Here is a 19,326-nt window from a genome sequence, read left to right as displayed (position 1 = left end):
ATTTCGGTTTGTTTGGCAATTTGCATACTCCGCACGGCGGCCAATAAGAAGCCTGTTTCGTGCTTCCGGACTTTCCCAATTGTTATAAGGTCGTGCATTTGCATTCATTTTGCATATCATCGGCAAGGGATATGTACGATAAACAAGCAATACTTTGCAACAATGTTTTTTTTGCGATTAGTCGTCTTATTGTGTTTCAAGTTGTGAAAAATGGGGCAGCCAACTTTATGACCGGGCAGGCAACTTTTCAGAGTTGTCTGCCCTGGTGTCCGCTAACTTTTTGTCATGAGTTTCAGACACAGGTAATCATCTCACTATGGATTTTTAAACATTTTTCTCATAACGCTCGATTTTTTTTCTCTCGTAACTTTAACCTTTCCCGCCGAAGCAATCTAAATACCGCTTGTCCAGCTGTTTGTTTGGGAAAATATGACCCCTCCTCCCCCACCTGACCCAAAATGAAAATTCTGCGGCAACCAGAATTTGCTTGTCTTGGAAAAAAACAGGGTCACAGTTGCTGGCTATCTAGCTATCTATTTGCTATCTAATAGCTGTCTAACTCGCTAGCAACGGTGACCCCATTTTTCTCCGAGACGACACGCAAGACGACAAGTTAGAGATCAAGTTAGCTAGCTAGCTAACTTGATCTTGCGTGTCGTCTCGGAAAAAAATGGGGTCACCGTTGCTGGCTACCTAGCTAGCTATCTATTTGCTATCGATTAGCAGTCTAACTAGCTAGATAGCTAGATAGCTATTAGTTATCTATTACCTAGCTAGCTAACTTGATCTATTTGAGTTATTCCCGGTTGAACAGGGTCACCGTTGCTGGCTACCTAACTAGCTAGCTATTTGCTATCTATTAGCTGTCTAACGAGCTAGCTAACTATCTATTAGTCATCTATTAGTCAGCTAGCTAACTTGAGTTATTCCCGGTTGAACAGGGTCACCGTTGCTGGCTACCTAACGAGCTATCTATTGGCTATCTCTTAGCTGTCTAACTAGCTAGGTAGCTAGCTAGCTATTAGTCATCTATTAGCTAGCTAACTTGATCTATTCGAGTTATTCCCAGTTGAACGGTTAAACAGTAAACCAAATAGAACTCTATAGTGCAGGCCAGGCCAACCCCCGGCTCCCAAGCCGCATACGGCTCTTTGGCTGATTTCATGTGGCTCTTAATGGGCCGGCTCTTAAGGGGCGTACACATGACAAGCATAAAAAATGTTTGGCGCTGGTGCTGCCATTCATCCTCTATGTACCGTAATTTCGCGATCATAGCGCACGCTGTACATTTTGGAGAAAATGTAAGACTTTTAAGGGCACCTCATAGTTTTGAAAATATGGTATCAAGCTAACCATGTGACGTTAACACGCATGTGCGTGAGATGAAAATCAATCATTTATGTCGTAAACCACGGGTGGCCAACCAGTCAGAGGCTCGACACAAATTGTTTACGACGTAAACAATTCATTTGCGTCAAGTTGGCTCTCAAAATGGCAGGGAAAAAATGCACAGCAAAATGAAAATATGAAGACGAACACAGGACGTTTTTAACACAGTGGGAGAGTTTATATTTTTTGTTGAGCGTAAAGGCATGCCATTGTGCCTTATAGGTCAGGCGTCATTGGCGTATTTCAAAGCGTGAAATCTTCAGCGCCACTTCAGCTCACTTTGCAAGCACAAGTTGGTCACTTTAATGCATGCCATTAAAAGACGGAACCTGTGGCATAGATGTGAAGGAAACAATGATGGCTGCATTTGCGAAGGCAAATCTGCCCATATGGAAACTGACTGCAATAGCCACGGATGGAGCACCTGCCTTGATCGGATCTGTGAATGGGCTTGTGGGGCTGTGCAAAGCTCACCAAACATTTCCTGAGTTTTGGAATTTCCACTGCATCATGCACAGGGAGCAAATCGTGTCTAAATCATTGAATTTAGAGAATGTCATGAAGCCTGTGATGCAAATCGTCAACTCATGCGCTTCACCACAGACAATTCAAGAATCTCATCGCTGACCTGGACCAAAGTCTTCCAGGTGACCTGCCGCTGCACTGCACTGTGAGGTGGCTGTCAAAAGGCAAGGTACTCTGTTGATTTTTTGAGCTGTTGGATGCCGTGAAACTGTTCATGGAAGAGAAAGACAAGGACTATCCCGTGCTTTCGGACCACGAGTATATTATGGATCTGGCTTTTTTGGTCGATATGCTGTGTCACTTGGAAAAACTGAACCTTACCCTGCAGAGTAAGTCAAAAATTCTGCCTGACTTGGTGAAAAGTATGTTTGCGTTTGTCAACAAACTGAAGCTGTTCAGGGCGCATATTCAAAAGGGAGATTTAACATCTGTTTCCACTCTGCTAAAAGCCAGCGGGCAAGTCACCAGCGCCGCCCTGAATAAGCACAGAACCAGATATGCAACACTGGTTGAAAACTTGCACGAAAACTTTGTGACCCGATTCCGTGATCTACAACTGAAAAGGCCGCAGATTACGTTCCTTGTCGGCCCGTTTAATGCAGAGACGGACTGTTCGAAAGCCCCGCTAGTCACAGATGAAGCTGCGGCTGAGTTAGAGATGATTGATCTTTGTGAGGAAGATCAATTGAAACCTGCTTTAAGGGAAGGGACCATTGAGTTCTGGAAAAGCGTACCAATGGAAAAATACCCCGGTGTCAATGTCACTCTGTGTCTTTGTGTTGTCATGTTATTTGTTGTTTAGTTTTTTAAAAAACTTTTGACTTCAAGACGGCGTCGCGAGAGTGGCTGCCTTTCCAGCAGCTCATGTACAGTCAAACCTCGGTTTTCGAACGTCTCGGTTCTCATCCCATTCGGTTTTCAACCAAAAATTGCATATTTTTTTATGCCCCGGTATACAACCGAAATTTGGTTCTCAACCAAACTGAATGCATCTGAATGCATCACTCGACTACCCTGTGCTTCCTTATACATCACTTCCTTATATGTCGCGTCTTCCTCATTGACTCATTGTGACCGACGCATTAATATTGTTATTGTTTTATTTTTGCGAAAATGCTGACATACAGTAAAGTTTCGTTATATCGATATTCAAGGGAGTCCGAAAAAATATCGATATAACCGGGACTATCGATATATCCGACCCTGTTTGCATGTAATTTTCTCCGTGCGTGCATAGAAATAGTATCGATATAACCGGGACTATCGATATATCCGATATCGATATAACGAGACTTTACTGTATTTGGTTACGATCTCCTGAATAGTAGGATTATTTCAGAGCAAGCAGAGGATGGTTTGAAAAGTTAGTGTGCTCTGTGTTTGCCCAAAGACAGCTGGGATAGGGCAGCACGTCCCGTGGCAGAAAGACAGAGAGATTTTTATGTACAGATGTTAAAAATTGGTGAAAATAAAAGCTTGTTTTTATAGAATGTTACACATGACTATCATTAAGTTTTGATCCGGTTTATGCGATGAAATAGTTAAAAAGTTGTTTTCTAGACTTTGAACGGATTAAGATTTTTTACATTGATTTTAATGGAAAGTGCTGTTTCGGTTTTTGAACAAATCGGTTTTCAAAACAGGTTTCTGAAACGGATTATGGTCGAAAACCGAGGTATCACTGTATTTGGTTTTTCTTTGTAAATTGTAAATTATTATATTTTTGTTTGTGGACTTGGTTGAACTGAGTTTGTGTGTGTAAAGACAGTGCTCTTTGTTGCCTGTGGTTTTAGTACTCTAGGAGTCAATTTCCGCTATATTTGTTGATTTTGTATTTAAAATGTGATACTTATGATGAATCTGTCTGAGCAGATGTGTGAGGGATGGGGTGATGGGGTGTCCATGTGTGCCCATGTTTATCAAAGTCAGCGTTCTTGTCAAATATGCTCATATGCATGACATACAGCACATTCTGTACCAGAATGGCAGGGCTAGCCTACCTTTGATGAAAAAAAAACGGGTATTTTCCAGGGTCTTTGTGTCAAAATGGCTGTGACAGATATATAATAATAATAATAATAATAATAATAATAATAATAATAATAATAATAATACATTTCATTTCTAAGCCCCTTTCAAAACTGACAAGGTCACTTTACAGTAACAGGATACGTTGTTCTGTGGGTGAGCAGTGGCAGGCACACATGCCAGCGTTCACTCAACGGAAGTAACTCAAACAGATAGAAAGCTAGCTAATATATAGCTAATAGCTAGCCAATAACTAACTAGATAGCCAATATATAGCCAGCCAAACAGATAGCAAATAGATAGATAGCTAGGTAGCCAGCGAGATAGCAAATAGCCAGCCAGGTAGCTAGCCAGATAGCAAATAGCTAGCCAGCTGGCCAGTTTTTGTGTGACAAATGAAGTCATGTGTGAAAATGGCGGTAAAATCCTGTCTTACCTGTGGGCGGCGTGGTGGATGCGTGGTCAGCTTTGTTGTTGGGGGTCTTGGCTGAGGAGGACGAAGTCGCAGCTTGGGGCTTGGCAAACAATTTGCCCTCCATGTTGGCCCTCTTCACGTACACGCACGACTTGCCCAGCAGCACGATGCTGTTCAGCACCTTCAATGTCACCAATCTGTGGAAAATAAAGGCATTCTTTCATCGCACCTCTCGGTGAACGTGATTTGCTAACAGTGAGGTAGTCAGCAACGGTGACCCCGTTCAACCGGGAATAACTCAAATAGATCAAGTTAGCTAGCTGGCTAATAGATGACTAATAGTTAGCTAGCTATCTAGCTAGCTAGTTAGACAGCTAATAGATAGCAAATAGATAGCTAGCTAGATAGTGAGCTAGGAAGCCAGTAACTGTGACCCCGTTCAACCGGGAATAACTCAAATAGATCAAGTTAGCTAGCAGCGATTCATTTATGTGTCAGCAAACTAAAACTTGATTTACTGTCCACAGTTGACAAAACACATGCAAATAAACACTACATCAAGCTAAATAGGCATACTGTATAGTAATGATTACCATTAGAGCTGAACGGTGAGTATAGTTTTTGCTTTTTTGAATGTTGCTGTGCCGATGAACATTTTGTGTTTGGGCGCCTTGATGGGAAAAGCCGAAAGGAAAAGAAGAAGAGATCAAGTTAGCTAGCTGGCCAGCAAATAGATAGCTAGCTATCTAGCTAGCTACCTATTTGCTATATATTAGATGTCTAACTAGCTAGCTAGCTATCTATTAGTTATCTATTAGCTAGCAACTACCTTGTGAGTTTTGAAAGGTGCTGATTATAAAAGGGGCTCTATAAGAGGATCTATTGGTAAAAGAGTTCAATCAAATCAAAGTGGTCATTTCGCAAGGTATCTGTGTGAAAACGGATAATTCAGTTAAGATTTTTTTTTGATAGACAACGATATTTAATAATAATAATAATAATAATAATAATAATAATAATAATAATAATAATAATAATAATACCGTAAATTCTGGATTCAATATAAATCGCTACTTTTTTTCCAAAGTTTCAACCCTGTGGCTTATTCAGAGATGTGGGCAATTTATGTATTGTTTCTAACGGCCGACATTGGCGCTCGAATAGAAAAGGTTGTGGCGGGCACTAGGACCAGGCATCTCACCCAGCAGGTGCAGAGGAGGGGGCGGTTCATGTTACATATATTACACTGCATTTGCTGTTTAGAGAGATCCACTTGTTAGCCGTTGGAATAAACACGTCTCCACATTTAGTCGTGTGTGCTCATTCCTCAACGGCTACAAGGTAAGATTAAGACCGGTGGAATATATGACTCGAGGAAGACTGCAACTTCTCATCTTGTGCATCAATTAAATTAGCGTGAACATACCCTCATCATGGAAAATACAAAAAGAAAGGCATATGACGCAGCTTTCCAACTAAAAGCAATCGAGCTGTCCGATAAAGAAGGAAACAGAGCTGTTACACATAACTTGGCATAAACGAATTGATGGTGAGAGGCTGGAAACGGCAGCGGGAAGAACTGGAGCAACATAAAAAGACGAAAAAAGCTTTCAGAGGTAATAAAGGCAGGTGGCCCGAACTGGAAAACATTCTAGAAGACTCGGTGAACACACAGAGAGCAGATGGTCGAGGTGTTTCGACTGTGCAGATCACACTGAAAGCAAAAACAATCGCCACCGAAAAGAAAATTCCGGATTGACAGCGACAAAACTACTAAAGTAGTGTGTGACGACGTCTATACTACACTGTTTCATTCCGACACTGAGGATGATTACTTGGATGGCTTCAGTTCAAAGAAGGAAGATGAACACGGCTTACCGCGATTTTCACCAGTATGTTTTTTACCAGACCTGTTATACAGTGTTGCTAGCTTGTTGTTACTATGTTGCTACCGTTTCACTGCCACGTCACAGGCATTAAAACTTTGAAAACGCTCTCTGTGTGCCGTCTTTCTCTGTAAATATATTTACGTTTTAATGTGGGCACATGCGGCTTATATACGGGTGCGGCTTGTGTATGTACAACATCGATTTTCCTCTAAAAATGTAGTGGGTGAGGCTTATAATCAGTTGCGCTCTATAGTCCGGAAATTACGGTAATAATAATAATAAATGACATTTATAAGAGGGATCTGGGTGTGAGAGAGGCAAAGAGGGTACAGAAAGTGCTTAAGAATGAATGACTCTCTGTGTCTTTGTGTTGTCATATTGTCTTTGTGTTGTCATATTATTTGTTATTTAGTTTTTTTGGTTCATTTGACTTCAAGACGGCGCCGCGAGTGTGGCTGCCTGGCCAGCAGCTCATGTATTTTGTTTTTCTACTTTCATTTCTTTCATCACTTTGCTGCTGTGAAATGTAAATTTCTCCACTGCGACACGAATACAGGCAAATCCAATCCAATATGACAAGGGTCGGGTGAGTAAAAAAACTAATCGTAGTTACATTTATTAGTCAAAGTACAGAGATACCTCATCTTACGAACTTAATTGGTTCCCAGATAGTGTTTGTAAGGCGAAAAGTGTGTCTTCCAAACATTTATTTCCCATAAGAAAACATTAAGAATGAGAATAATCTGTTTGCAGGTCCCCATAAAACATAATTTTTGACTAAATAAGCCTTAAAACTACACAAAATATACTTTATTTTATGTATAATAAATGTGGTAATGTATTGTAATTAAGAAATAAACTATACTGTATAATAAAGTGGTTTTATTGACCTTTGTGACGGTCGTTTATGTAGTTGCCTTTTGATGATATCCGAGAAGTTGCTGTGCTTTCTCAGCGATAATACCCTCACTGACACTGTCCCCTGCCAGCTGCTTTTTATTAATCCAAATCAATAGAAGTTTTTTAACCTCTTGCCTGAGACCATTGCTTAGACAACACAGAAACACCCTTAGCCACACGTAGCAACTGTCGACTTAGCGTACTGGTACTGAGACAGCTAAGTCACAACAACGCACACCACCTCTGTGTTTTTCAATGATTTCTTCTGCTCTACCGCCATTTTCTTTTGTGTCCTCATTGGCTTATCACTCCCAAAAAAGCAAAAGTATCCACCCACGAAAAGCAAAAGTATCCACCCCATAACAAAGCACGTCTACACTGAGTGCACTCAATAAAAGTGGGTGGAAAAGTAGTCCAGCAGCCACGGTGGCGCTGTTCGGCCGTGTGGTTTGGTGTTCTTCCGCCGAAAACTAGTCCGCCAGCCATTGTGGTGCTCCATGTGTTTCCCGAAAACTAGTTCGTATGCCAAGATTTAATTCTCGCAAATTTAATGTTCGTAAGGCGTAAAACTTCATTGGTTAAAGCGTTTGTAAGCCGAGGTATTACTGTATTGTATTTTCCGGTGAATAAGGCGCATCCAATAAAGCACTGGTCAGACCTCTGGCAATGTTTTTGCCCTTCCACAAGGGTCTTTTGTGCATGTTAGCGCTTTGTTACAGCTTCAGCTGTTGTTCAAGTGCTACATAAACTAATATGGATGTATTGTATAGTATTTTGGACAGCTGCCCCTATTTCAAGCTCAGATAACTCCAGACCCATATGACTTAGGAATTAACTATTTTATTCTGATGAAAGTACATTTGACTTTTGTCCATCTTAGCACTTTGTTATAGCTTTAGCTGTCGTTCAAGCGCTATATAATCCAATAGGTGTATATTGTATTGTATTTTGGACAGCCGCCCCTATGTCAAGCTCAGATAACTCCAGACCCATATAACTTATGAGTTAACTCGTTTTCTGATGAAAGAAGAGAGTCTAAGGTTTCTTACGCTGCATTGAATGTCAATGTAGTCCTAAAAGTCAATATTATCTGGGTCCTGGAATTTGAGTGACAATGACAAAAACCCTGGCACTGGAGTGGACACATTTACACGTCGGGCAGTGAATGAGTTAAAGGGTCTCCGTCATAAAGGTAAATTTGCAGCTTTGTGTGGAAGTGGCACTTTGCAAACTCAACTGGTTGTTCATCTTCAAATGAATGTACGTACTGTATTTTCTGGAATATAAGGGGCATCTTCAAGGAATGACATATTCAAAAACCTGTTCCATACATAAGGTCCACTGCATTATAAGGGACACCTTCAATGAATGACATATTTTAAAACGTTTTGCATCCATCTAGCTAGCTAGGTATTAACTAGCTCTTCGATACCTATCTTTCTATCTATATGAGTTACTTCCGGGTTGGGTGAACGCTGGCCCGTGTGGCTGCTGCTGCTCACAAAAACTTATCCCGCGAGTGTGAAGTAACCTTGAAAATTTTGAAAGGCACATATAGCAAGAGAGTGGCTGCCTTTCCAGCAGCTCCTGTATTTTGTTTTTCTACTTTCACTCATTTCATAATTTTGCTGCTGTGAAATGTAAATTTCTCCACTGCGAGACTAATAAAGGCAAATCCAATCCAATAAATGAAATGTATTACAGTGACACCTTGGCTTACGAACTTAATTGGTTGTCAGACAGTGTGTGTACGGCCAAAAGTGTGTATCCCAAAAAAATATTTCCCATAGGAAACCATTAAAATGAGAATAATCCATTCCCGGGTCCCCATAAAACATAATGTTCTACTTTATAATTTTCTAAGCCTTAAATCTACACAAAATACCTTTACAAAAAACTTATTTTATGTATAATAAATTTGCTATATTATTATAATTAAAGAAATAAACTGTACAGTGTAATAAAGTCATTTTATTTACCTTTGTGATGGTTGTTGATGGCTTGATGGAATGGATAGCTTTTTGCATAAAGTGTCTCAAGAAGCTGTGGGTGGTACATCTTGGAAGTTGTGATATTGCAACGGCATCAGATACAATCAGACACAGTAGAACAGACATGGGCAAACTACAGCCCGCGGGCCACATACGGCCGTTAGGCTTTTTAATCCGGCCCGCCGAACTTGCCCAAATTATAGTACAAACAGTGTTTAAAACTCATGACAAAAAGTTAGCGAACAACAGGGCAGATAACTGAAAAGTTCCCTGCCCCATTTTTCACAACTTGAAGCACAATGAGACAACTAACCACATTAAAAAACATTGTCACAAAGTATAAAGTTTTTTATAAAATCAAGAATGCACCTACTACAAATGCTACCTTGCTTAATATTGTGCATGGCTGTAGATTTTGCTGCAGTAGTCGATTGTCATTGTGGTGCACAATGCAACGTTTGCATTGCTTCCTACGAGCCACTAAGCCCCTTTCATAAGTCTCACGTACACTTTACAGTCACGGTTTAATGTAAATTTACGTTTTGTAGGGTCACATATGTTGTTAGCTTCTTTTGAATCTTTCTTCTGGGCTGAGTTCTGTGCATCTATTTTGGAAAATGACATGCAATTGCACGACTTTCTAACGCTTGCAAAAGTCCGGAAGAAAGAAGCAGGCTTCTGATTGGCTGCCGTGCCGAGTATGCAAATTTCAACTGAAAGTAGTCTATGTCTGTGTGCTCGGCGACGGTACACATGTACTGTTTGCGCGGGAAGGCGAGGGCGTCAGTGAGGAGTTTGTTGAGCGCGCGGTCAGGACAAACCATCTCTGATTTGGCGGAATTTAACACAAGTGCCCCTTCGATGGAAACTTATTAAAAACAGACGCAATCTTGATAAATCACAGTGCATATGTTATTTTAATCTATTTCCATTTCCTCCTCCAAGTATCTGCGAAATAGTATGTAAACTCCATATTCCTTGAGACAAATTTACTAACTGTTCAGGGATATTTTTCACATTTGAAAGACAGTTAATTAATTGAGTTGTAGTGTACTTACTGTGCTATGAGGTTTGTACACACTACATTTAAAGGACAACCGGCACCATTTTTTTTGCTTCCCACTGACATCAGAAAAACGTTTTATAGCATCTAAAATACCCAAAACAGGCAGGCTGATATTTTTAGTTAAATGAAAAACACCAATAAAAATGACTTCAAAACGAATCCGGAAATGGTCAGTTTCAGAAGGTCCCACCCCCTGTTCGTGACGTCACGCCAAGACGTCTTGCCTTGCTCGAGAATCAAAACAATGCCTTCAGATTCGGAGAAGATGTTTTCTTGTTACTCATCCAGTTATGAATATGATTCACATAGTTCTGAAGAGGAAAGCATAAATGTTTGCAATTGATTCAAGGAGTCCTCCCATATCAGCCGTCAAGAACAGCAATGTAGCACCCAGAAAATGCAGAAGATTGCGCCCAAGCTCCGTTGGAAATGGGCTGATTTGTTAGCTGGGAATTTGTGTCAGCGAATATCAAATAGTTGTCTTGGTGCAACACACAACGATTTACCATGGCGTTATTTATGTGTTTTCCTTCTAACTTCGCCATCAACACGGATCAACACGAAGTTTTCAGACCAAACAAAGTACTCAAAATGCATTGTATGTCGCTTTCTCGGTCAGGGGCGGTCCAAACGTGACCGTCACATGGGGATCGTCATCAACTCGAAAATAAGACTTCATGACTATTCAGCGCAAGTCTTAAAACGTAAACTATAGCTATATGCTGTGGAATCTTGGTAAAATACGCTCAGTCGAAGTCATTTGAAGTGATTTTATAAATTATGGACATAACTTGTTCATAGTATTTCCGGCCCAAACACTCCCTCCAAATGTTCCTGGCCCGGCCCCTCTGTCAAATTTTAGAACCCAATGCGGCCCGCGAGTCAAAAAGATTGCCCACCCCTGCACTAGAAACATCATTAATAGCTGGTTACCTTGCTTGTATTTTCATTCCAAATTGGACTGATGTCTCGTGTGGGTTATTTGTGGAGCCTGACTGATGGGAATTTTAACCTTGCAGTCTACACTCTGCCTTTGAAAAAGTTGAAACGAGTCAAAATGTCAGTTTTCTATCCATTTGCTTACTCTCTCTGTGTCGTCTGCCTGTCTCTTTCATGTTTAAACCACCTCCCCTCACTGCTTGACCAATCACATGGCTTTAACCGAAGACTGGGGGCGGGGAATAGAGGACAAAAAATGTTGGCAGCCATATTCTTTTTGGGAGAATGACTTCACTCTCTCTCTGTCTGTAAACCCCCCCTCAATGCTGCGTTCTTGACCAATCATGTGGCTTTAACCGATGACTGGGGGCAGGGAATAGAGGACCAAAATAAGCCGGCTGCCATTTTCTTTTAGGAGGACGGGCTCGTTCGCGAACGACACATCACTGTGGCAGTTCCGTGTGTATCCAGAAAAAAACAGAAAAATAGTTTACATGCCAAGCTAAAATTTTCATACATTTAAAGTTCGTAAACCGAAACGTTCGGAAGCCAAGGGGTTCGTAAACCGAGGTATCACTGTATTATTATTATCAGGCACATCTGATGATGAGGCGCATGGTCATCTTTTGAAAAAAAAATCCTATTTGGTGCGCCTTATAGCGCAGAAAATAGGGTCATTTTGTTAAGAGTGATTGTGGCAGAAAAACGTGTTCAGTTCAGTGGCGAGTAAAATGATTACTGGGATACTGCGATGTTTTTGTGATCCAAGTGTGCCATCAATCGGTCGAAACTGAGCCTCTCTGATTAGAAGCGGACAAAATTAGGTCCTCGCAACTGCTGCACGCGATGAGGTGTGAAGAGCAAGCGCGTGTTGATGCAGCCGAACTGTTGCCGGGGCATGGCAGCGTGTTGCAGCAACGACTATTTTTAAACCGGCCCGAGATGGCAGCCGAGATGACAGCATCATACTGTTCACCCCCCAGGGGGAAAACTCTTCAATGGCGCCGGCCCGATGAGATACGGTGAACGAGCATGGAAAAGAATGCGAGGATGTCTTCCTGCTTATGTAACCGTGCCCTGCGTGTGTGGGTTATGTGGGAATATTTGAGTCCGTTTGTAATGTTGCTTATTCTGTAGCCACAGAGGGACATATGTCTTCTTGTGCCGGTCCCAAGCCCGGATAAATACAGAGGGTTGTGTCAGGAAGGGCACCCGACGTAAAAGCTTGGCTAAAACAAACATGCGGATCAAACCTCGAAAGATGGAGGACACTCATTTGCTGTGGCGACCCCTTGAAGGGAAAAGGCAAAAGGAAAAGTAAAGAGTCCGTTTTCTATGACATACCATATGCACGATTTGAATAAAAATAGATGCAAATATAAAATGTGTCAATGGACATGCTCGCTTTAGACTACATCAGGGGTGGGCAACATATGGCTGGCGAGCTATATAAGGCTCTTTTGATGATTGCATATGGCTCGCGGATAAATACATATTCTCGCTTTTTTTCGCTGTTCATTTCCTGTTGGGGCTGCAGTTGGCGGAAAGCGCAATTTTGATTGGATGATACTGATCGTCATGTTAAAACAGGTAAACACCCTTTTAAAGGACAACCGACACCACTTTTTTGTTTCCTAACTGACATCAGAAAAACGCTTTATAGCATGTTTGAAATAACGTCTGCCCGGAGGCCCGGGGCATACAACTTTTACGTTGGGTGTACAACTTTCAAAACGTCTCGGGCCGGGTGGCCGACAACTTCTTCAAGAAAAAAAAAGTTTTTTTTTCAAATCAAACGTTCGTTTTCTTCAATAAAGCAATAGCCACAAGCAAACCGCTACAAGCCATGTGGACTCCTCTTCTTAAGCGCCTTTCAAAACTATCAAGTATACTTTACAGTCACGGTATAATCCGAAGCACGGAACAGGCTTCTGATTCGTTGCCGTGCTGAGTATGCAAAACGAACATTCGTTTGGCAATTTGCATGCTCGGCACGGCAGCCAATCAGAAGCCTGTTTCATGCTTCGGACTATACCATGACTGTAAACTGTACTTTAAAGTTTTGGAAAGGCGCTTAGAAAGAGGAGTCAACGTGGCTTTTAGCAGACAACGCAAAGCAAACATTGCATTGTGCACCATGACGACAAACGACAACTGGAGCAAAATCTTCAGCAAGGGAATATAAATATGAATTAAAATTAAATATAGCTATATGCGGTGGAATCTTTGTAAAAAACATTCAGTAGAAGTCATTTGAAGCGGTTTTACAAATTATGGACACAACTTGTCCGGAGGCGTCGGTTGTCCTTTAAATAAGCTGACGAGTAAAAAAACTGGCAAGTACACTTCAGCTTGAATGCACCGCAGGATTCGCCTTTGTGGAGAGAAAAGGTTCTGAGGCTAATTTGCAATGAAACAATACCATAGATGAAACAGTCGAATGTCAGTGGCACTTTGACAAGCCCCATGCTAACGTTAGCATCAATATACTTCCGCGAGAGACAGCAGAAAGCAAGCGTGCAAGCTGATGAGCCATGTGCAGGCTCACCGGCAGTAACTCTGTGGATCCGGCAAGTTGACTTTCAATTACTCCACTGCGAGACTAATAAAGGCCCTTTTAAGCTTTTCAAAGACGTTACAATAAATTACACATTTGAATCAACTAAATGTCAAATAAAGTGACAATAATAATAATAATAATAATAATAATAATAATAATAATAATAATAATAATAATAATAATAATAATTTTTTATTTCAAGCGCCTTTCAAAGCTAAGGATACTTTACAGTCACAGACGAGCATAGATACAATAATAAATAAAATACAATTATAAATAGAAACAACAGATAAAGCTACACAGAAAATGCTTCAGCTCAAGAACATAGTTCCTTGAAAGTGTATGTAAGGCGAAAAGTTTGTCTTCCGAACATTTATTTCCCATAAGAAACCATTAAAAATTAGAATAATCCATTCCCAGGTCCCCATAAAACATCATTTTTGACTAAATAAGCCTTAAAACTACACAAAATATACCTTATTTTATGTATAATAAATGTGCTACTGGATTGTAATGAAATAAATAAACTGTGCTGTGTAATAAAGTCGTTTTATTGACTTTTGTGATGGATGTTGATGTAGTTGCCTCTTGATGATATCCGAGTGAGGTTGCCGTGCTTTCTCTGCGATAATACCCTCACTCACACTGTCCCCTGCTAGCTGCTTTTCGTTAAGGTTTTCAACTTCTATTGCCTGAGACCGTTGCTTAGACAACACAGAAACACCCTTAGCCACAGGTAACAATGGTTGACTTAGCGTACATGTACTGGGACGCCAAGTCACATAAACGCACACCTCGTTCGTGTTTTTTGATGATGTCCTTCTTCTGCTCGACCGTCATTTTCTTTTGTGTCTTTTTCGGCTTAACGCTAGCCAATGGTGGGGTCTTTTTCGCTTCCATAATAGCAAAAGTACTCGACTCGATAACAAACCATGTGCCCACTCAAAGAAAGGGGGTGACGAAAACTAGTCTACCAGCCACTGTGGCGCTGTGTGGTTTGGTTCGTCTCCCGAAAACTAGTTTGTTAGCCAAGACTACATGAATTTAATGTTCGTAAGGCGAAAGGTTCGTTAGCTGAAGCGTTCGTCATCGGAGGTATCACTATATACCAATTTCTGTCCGTATTGGTTTGCAGAAGCAAGCAACTGAAAAGTGAATGGAGTCTTACCCAAGATAAAAGAGGAGCACACACGTGTACGACAGCGCTCCTCGCACCTTCACTGAACTCATGACCACCCGGATAAGCTGTTCCAACACAAAAACCAGAGGTGTTGACATCATGTCTTTGCAGGTCAACAGTATGTCGAGGGCACGCCATCTTTACCAGCACGGCCAAAGGTAGCGGGATGAAGCCCATCCGGCGCGCCACCGAGTCACTGTAATCCGTGTAAGCCTAACACAGAAAACGCTCAACGTCAACATAGCGACAGCACGATCAAAAGGAACGCTCGCTTACGTTTTTCTGTCGACTGCTGACGAGATCAAAGGCGAGGCTCGCTCTGTATTCGCTGTAAACCTGACAGGAGGATAAAGTGGCTGTGAAAATTGCCGTGAGATTGGTACAAAAGTAAGACTATCTCCATCGTTTTGACATTTCTTGTTGTCAATTTGATGTTAAGATGGAGCTTGAAGAGAATCAAGGATGTTCTTGTTCTTTATCATAAATCTCTAAATAAGGCCAACCGATACAAAATTATGGGTCACATAATATAATTATTATCAGTATATTATTATTTTGACGTTATTAGTATATTGTTATTATTACTGTTATTATTATATGATTATATGATAATTTAAATTTTAATTTAAATTTTAATTTTAATGAAACGACCTGTAAATGTAAATTAAAAATTTAATTAAAATTAAAATGTATCTAACTATTAGCTATTTATTGGCTATCTATTAGCTATCTGGCTGGTTCGCTAGCTATCTAGCTGGCTATGTATTATACGGCCACCTAGCTAGCTGTCTATTAGCTATATATTGGCTATCTATTAGCTATATGGCTGGTTCGCTAGCTATCTAGCTGGCTATATAGTAGTTCCACGGCTACTTAGCTAGCTGTCTATCAATTAGCTATTTATTGGCTATCTATTAGCTATCTGGCAGGCTCGCTAGCTATCTGGCGATCTATTAGTTACAGTAAAGTCTCGTTATATCAATATTCTCGGGAGTCGGAAAAAATATCGATATAACCGGACTATCGATATATCCAATCCTGCGGCATGTAAATTTTCTCCTTGCGTTCATAGAAATAGTATCGTAATAAGCAGTACTATCGATATAACCGATATCGATATAACGAGACTTTACTGTATATGGTTACCTAGCTAGCTGTCTATCTATTAGCTATCTATTGGCTATCCATTAGCTATCCGGCTGGTTCTCTAGCTATCGAACTGGCTATCTATTAGTTATACGGCTACCTAGCTGGCTGACTATCTATTAGCTATCTATTGGCTATCTATTAGCTATCTGGCAGGCTCACAAGCTATCTAGCTGGCTATCTATTAGTTCTACGGCTACCTCGCTAGCTGTCTATTTATTAGCTAGCTATTGGCTATTTATGAGCTATCTGGCTGGTTTGATAACTATAGCTGGCTATCTATTAGTTATACGGGTACCTGGCTTGCTATCTATCTATTAGCTATCTGGCTGGTTCGCTAGCTATCTAGCTGGCTATCTATCAGTTTTATGGCTACCTAGCTAGCTGTCTATCAGCTATCTATTGGCTATCTATTAACGAGCTAGCTTTCTATCTATTTGAGTTACGTCAGGGTTGAGTGAACGCTGGCACGTGTGGCTGCCGCTGCTCACCCACAGAAAAACGGATCCTGTGACTGAAAATTGACCTGGAGAGTTTTGAAATGCGCTTTGAAATGAAATGGATTATTATTATTATTATTAAAAGAAGGGAAACTGGGGAAAAATGAATCCATTCAGTGCTTACATCCGCCGTGATGTCATTGAACTTGGTGATGAAGGCGTGTTTGATGGCATCGACGGCCACTTCGGAGGTGAGCACCATGAAGACATCGGGGAACAACACCCACAGGTGCTCTGCAACAAAGAAGACCAGCAAATGCGGGTTCATTAGACATGCGTGACATCACAATCACAATCATCTTTATTGGTCAAATAATATTACATTTAATTTATAAGCGCCTTTCCTCTCAAGGACACTTTTCAGTCACAGGATACGTTTTTCCGTGGGTGAGCAGCAGCAGCCACACGTGGCAGCGTTCACTCAAATGAGAATAATCCGTTCCCAGGTCTCCATAAAATATAATTTTCAACTAAATAAGACTTAAGACAACACACAACATACCTTATTCTATGTATAATAAATGTACTATTGTATTGTAATGAAAAAAATACCCTGCATTGTATAATAAAGTCACTTTATTTACATTTGGGATGGTCGTTGATGGCTCTTAATTAACACCTGTTGCTTTCTGACTTGTAAGATCTGACGAAACTGAGGCTTCACATTATCATTCATCATGTTGATGATTCTCATAGCCTTTTCTGGATGGAACTGTTCAATAAAAGCCTGCACATAGACTCCTGAATGGCCTGCTTCTGCTTGTCCTCTTGAAGGCAAATCAAATCCTCTGTGTTGAGGACCTCATTATCGTCAGCAACAAGCTCCTCGATGTCATCTGCATCCACTTCGAGTTCCGTAGGTGCTGACAGAGGTTTTATTACAACAAAAGGCGCGTGTCCGATGATTCCACGGAAAGCACCAAACTTACGCGATCGCGGCTAAAAACCACCTCGGGCAAAGCAAAATCTTGAACATGCCAGCACAAGACACAGCGAGGCGCGATACGTCGTAATCATGTCACTGGTGAGGTGACAGCGACTCGTTGAAATGAAATTAAATTGAAGTGTCTTCTTCGGCTGGCGGAGGTCGCAAGCAGCGGCCCCGCCCCAGCTGTTAACTCGCACGTGACAATTTCGGTGTCATTATTCACACGAAAGCATCGACTAAATAACGCCTTTGTGTAAAGCTTTTAGGCGAAGGATGGTAGCAATGGTGGACATACCGGGTTGTTTATTTGTAGAATGGCCGTAGAAAGTTACTCTCAGGAAAGTGACACAGCGTGAGAGATGTGTCAGGCTGAGATTCACATGACAGCTGTGGTGTGCACATGTGACGCCACGAACGCAATCCTCGTTCATGTTTCTCAATGATCTCCTTCCTCTCCTCGACGGTGATTATAAGGGGATCATCTTGCATTCATTTCCTAATAGTAAAATCATCTGCAAAAAGCTCCTCTGAGGCTACCGACGTGTGAATTCAGAGAGAGGGGGTGTGGAAAGGTGTGCCGGCTGGAGCGCTGTTCGGTCGTGTGCTTCCACCGAAGATCACTCCGCCAGCCTGGTGGGTGTGTATCACGAAGAGTAGTGCGTATTCCAGGGTTTAATTTTCATTCATTTGACGTTTGTAAACCGAAAAGTTCGTAAGGTAAGGTGTTCGTAAGCCGAAGTCTCACTGTATATATATATAGCCAATAGATAGCTAATAAACAGCAAGCTAGGTAGCCATAAAACTAATAGTTAGCCAGCTAGATAGCTAGCGAAGGTAGTAGAGAATGACCGAACAGAGATCCTGTGGGACTTCCAGATACAGACTGACAAGATGGTAATGGCCAACCAACCAGATGTCGTGGTCATAGATAAAGGGCAAAGGAAAGCCGTTGTCGTGTATGTAGCGGTCCTGGAGAAATTCGAGAAATAGCAAGTGCTCAGAGAGGAGCTGGAGAGAGCCTGGAAGGTAAAGGTGACAGTCGTACCTGTGGTGGTCGGAGCACTCGGGGCAGTGACCCCCAAAACTCGAGTGGTTGCAACAGATCCCGGGAACAACATTGGATATCTTTCAGAAAAGCGCAGTGCTGGGAACAGCACGGATACTGCGCAGAACCCTCAAGCTTCCTGGCCTATGGTATAGGACCCGAGTTAAATGGGGGGTCCATCCATTTTATAATCATTTTATAGAGTCGTTTGTGTGTCAGAGCCTATCGCAACCGTCTTCGGGCAGTCGGCAGGAGACACCCTGAACCTAGCCAATCGCTGGGAACACATAGACAACAACAACCATCACTCACAGCTAGGGACAATTTAGACTAGAGTGTCCAATCAGTTTGCTGTACATGTTTTTTGGGGGTGGGAGGAAACCGGAGTACCCGGAGAAAACCCATTGGGGGGACACCACCCAAGACAACATTCCAATCCGATCCAATCCAATCCAAGGGGGGTGAGACGAGGATGTTTTTTATAGCTAACGCGTAATAGCTGCCTCAAAAGTAATGCTATGTTTTATGTCTTGGAACTTGACTGCCAACGCATCATAATACAAGAGAACTGGGTCCAGCATTATTTGTTTCCCTTCATGGAGGGATGGCCGCAACTTCCTGTATGACATCTCTGTTGTCCATACGAGCCTCCCTAGGCCTGCCCAGCTTGCTAATTAGTTAAACAAACGCTGCAACTAATGATCACACTGGCATGGTCAGCTTTTGGGGCTTTTAGTTGTCCTTTAACATTAGCCTGTGGTGGGGTCTTTTTCGCTCCCATAATAGCAAAAGCACTCCACTCGATAACAAACCATGTCCACACTC

General features: G+C 41.6%; 1 protein-coding gene across 4 annotated transcripts in view; it reads right to left on the bottom strand.

Moving 5' to 3' along the window:
- Positions 1 to 19,326, bottom strand: part of tapt1a (transmembrane anterior posterior transformation 1a) — a 58,941-nt gene that overhangs the window by 12,026 nt on the left and 27,589 nt on the right. For all 4 annotated transcript variants that reach the window (XM_088991035.1, XM_088991037.1, XM_088991038.1 and 1 more), the window contains 5 exons: positions 16,653 to 16,762; positions 15,159 to 15,218; positions 15,027 to 15,095; positions 14,871 to 14,947; positions 4,379 to 4,554 (listed from right to left, as the gene is read on the bottom strand). In XM_088991035.1, coding sequence (XP_088847161.1) covers positions 4,379 to 4,554; positions 14,871 to 14,947; positions 15,027 to 15,095; positions 15,159 to 15,218; positions 16,653 to 16,762 — 492 coding nt within the window. The remainder of the gene's footprint in view (positions 1 to 4,378; positions 4,555 to 14,870; positions 14,948 to 15,026; positions 15,096 to 15,158; positions 15,219 to 16,652; positions 16,763 to 19,326) is intronic.

The sequence above is a fragment of the Hippocampus bargibanti genome, linkage group LG02 (genome assembly GCF_051943395.1).
Source record: "Hippocampus bargibanti isolate YZ-2025 linkage group LG02, ASM5194339v1, whole genome shotgun sequence".
Classification (NCBI taxonomy): domain Eukaryota; kingdom Metazoa; phylum Chordata; class Actinopteri; order Syngnathiformes; family Syngnathidae; genus Hippocampus; species Hippocampus bargibanti.
Note: the sequence above shows the minus strand (reverse complement) of the source record. Positions and strands in the feature narration are given on the sequence as shown.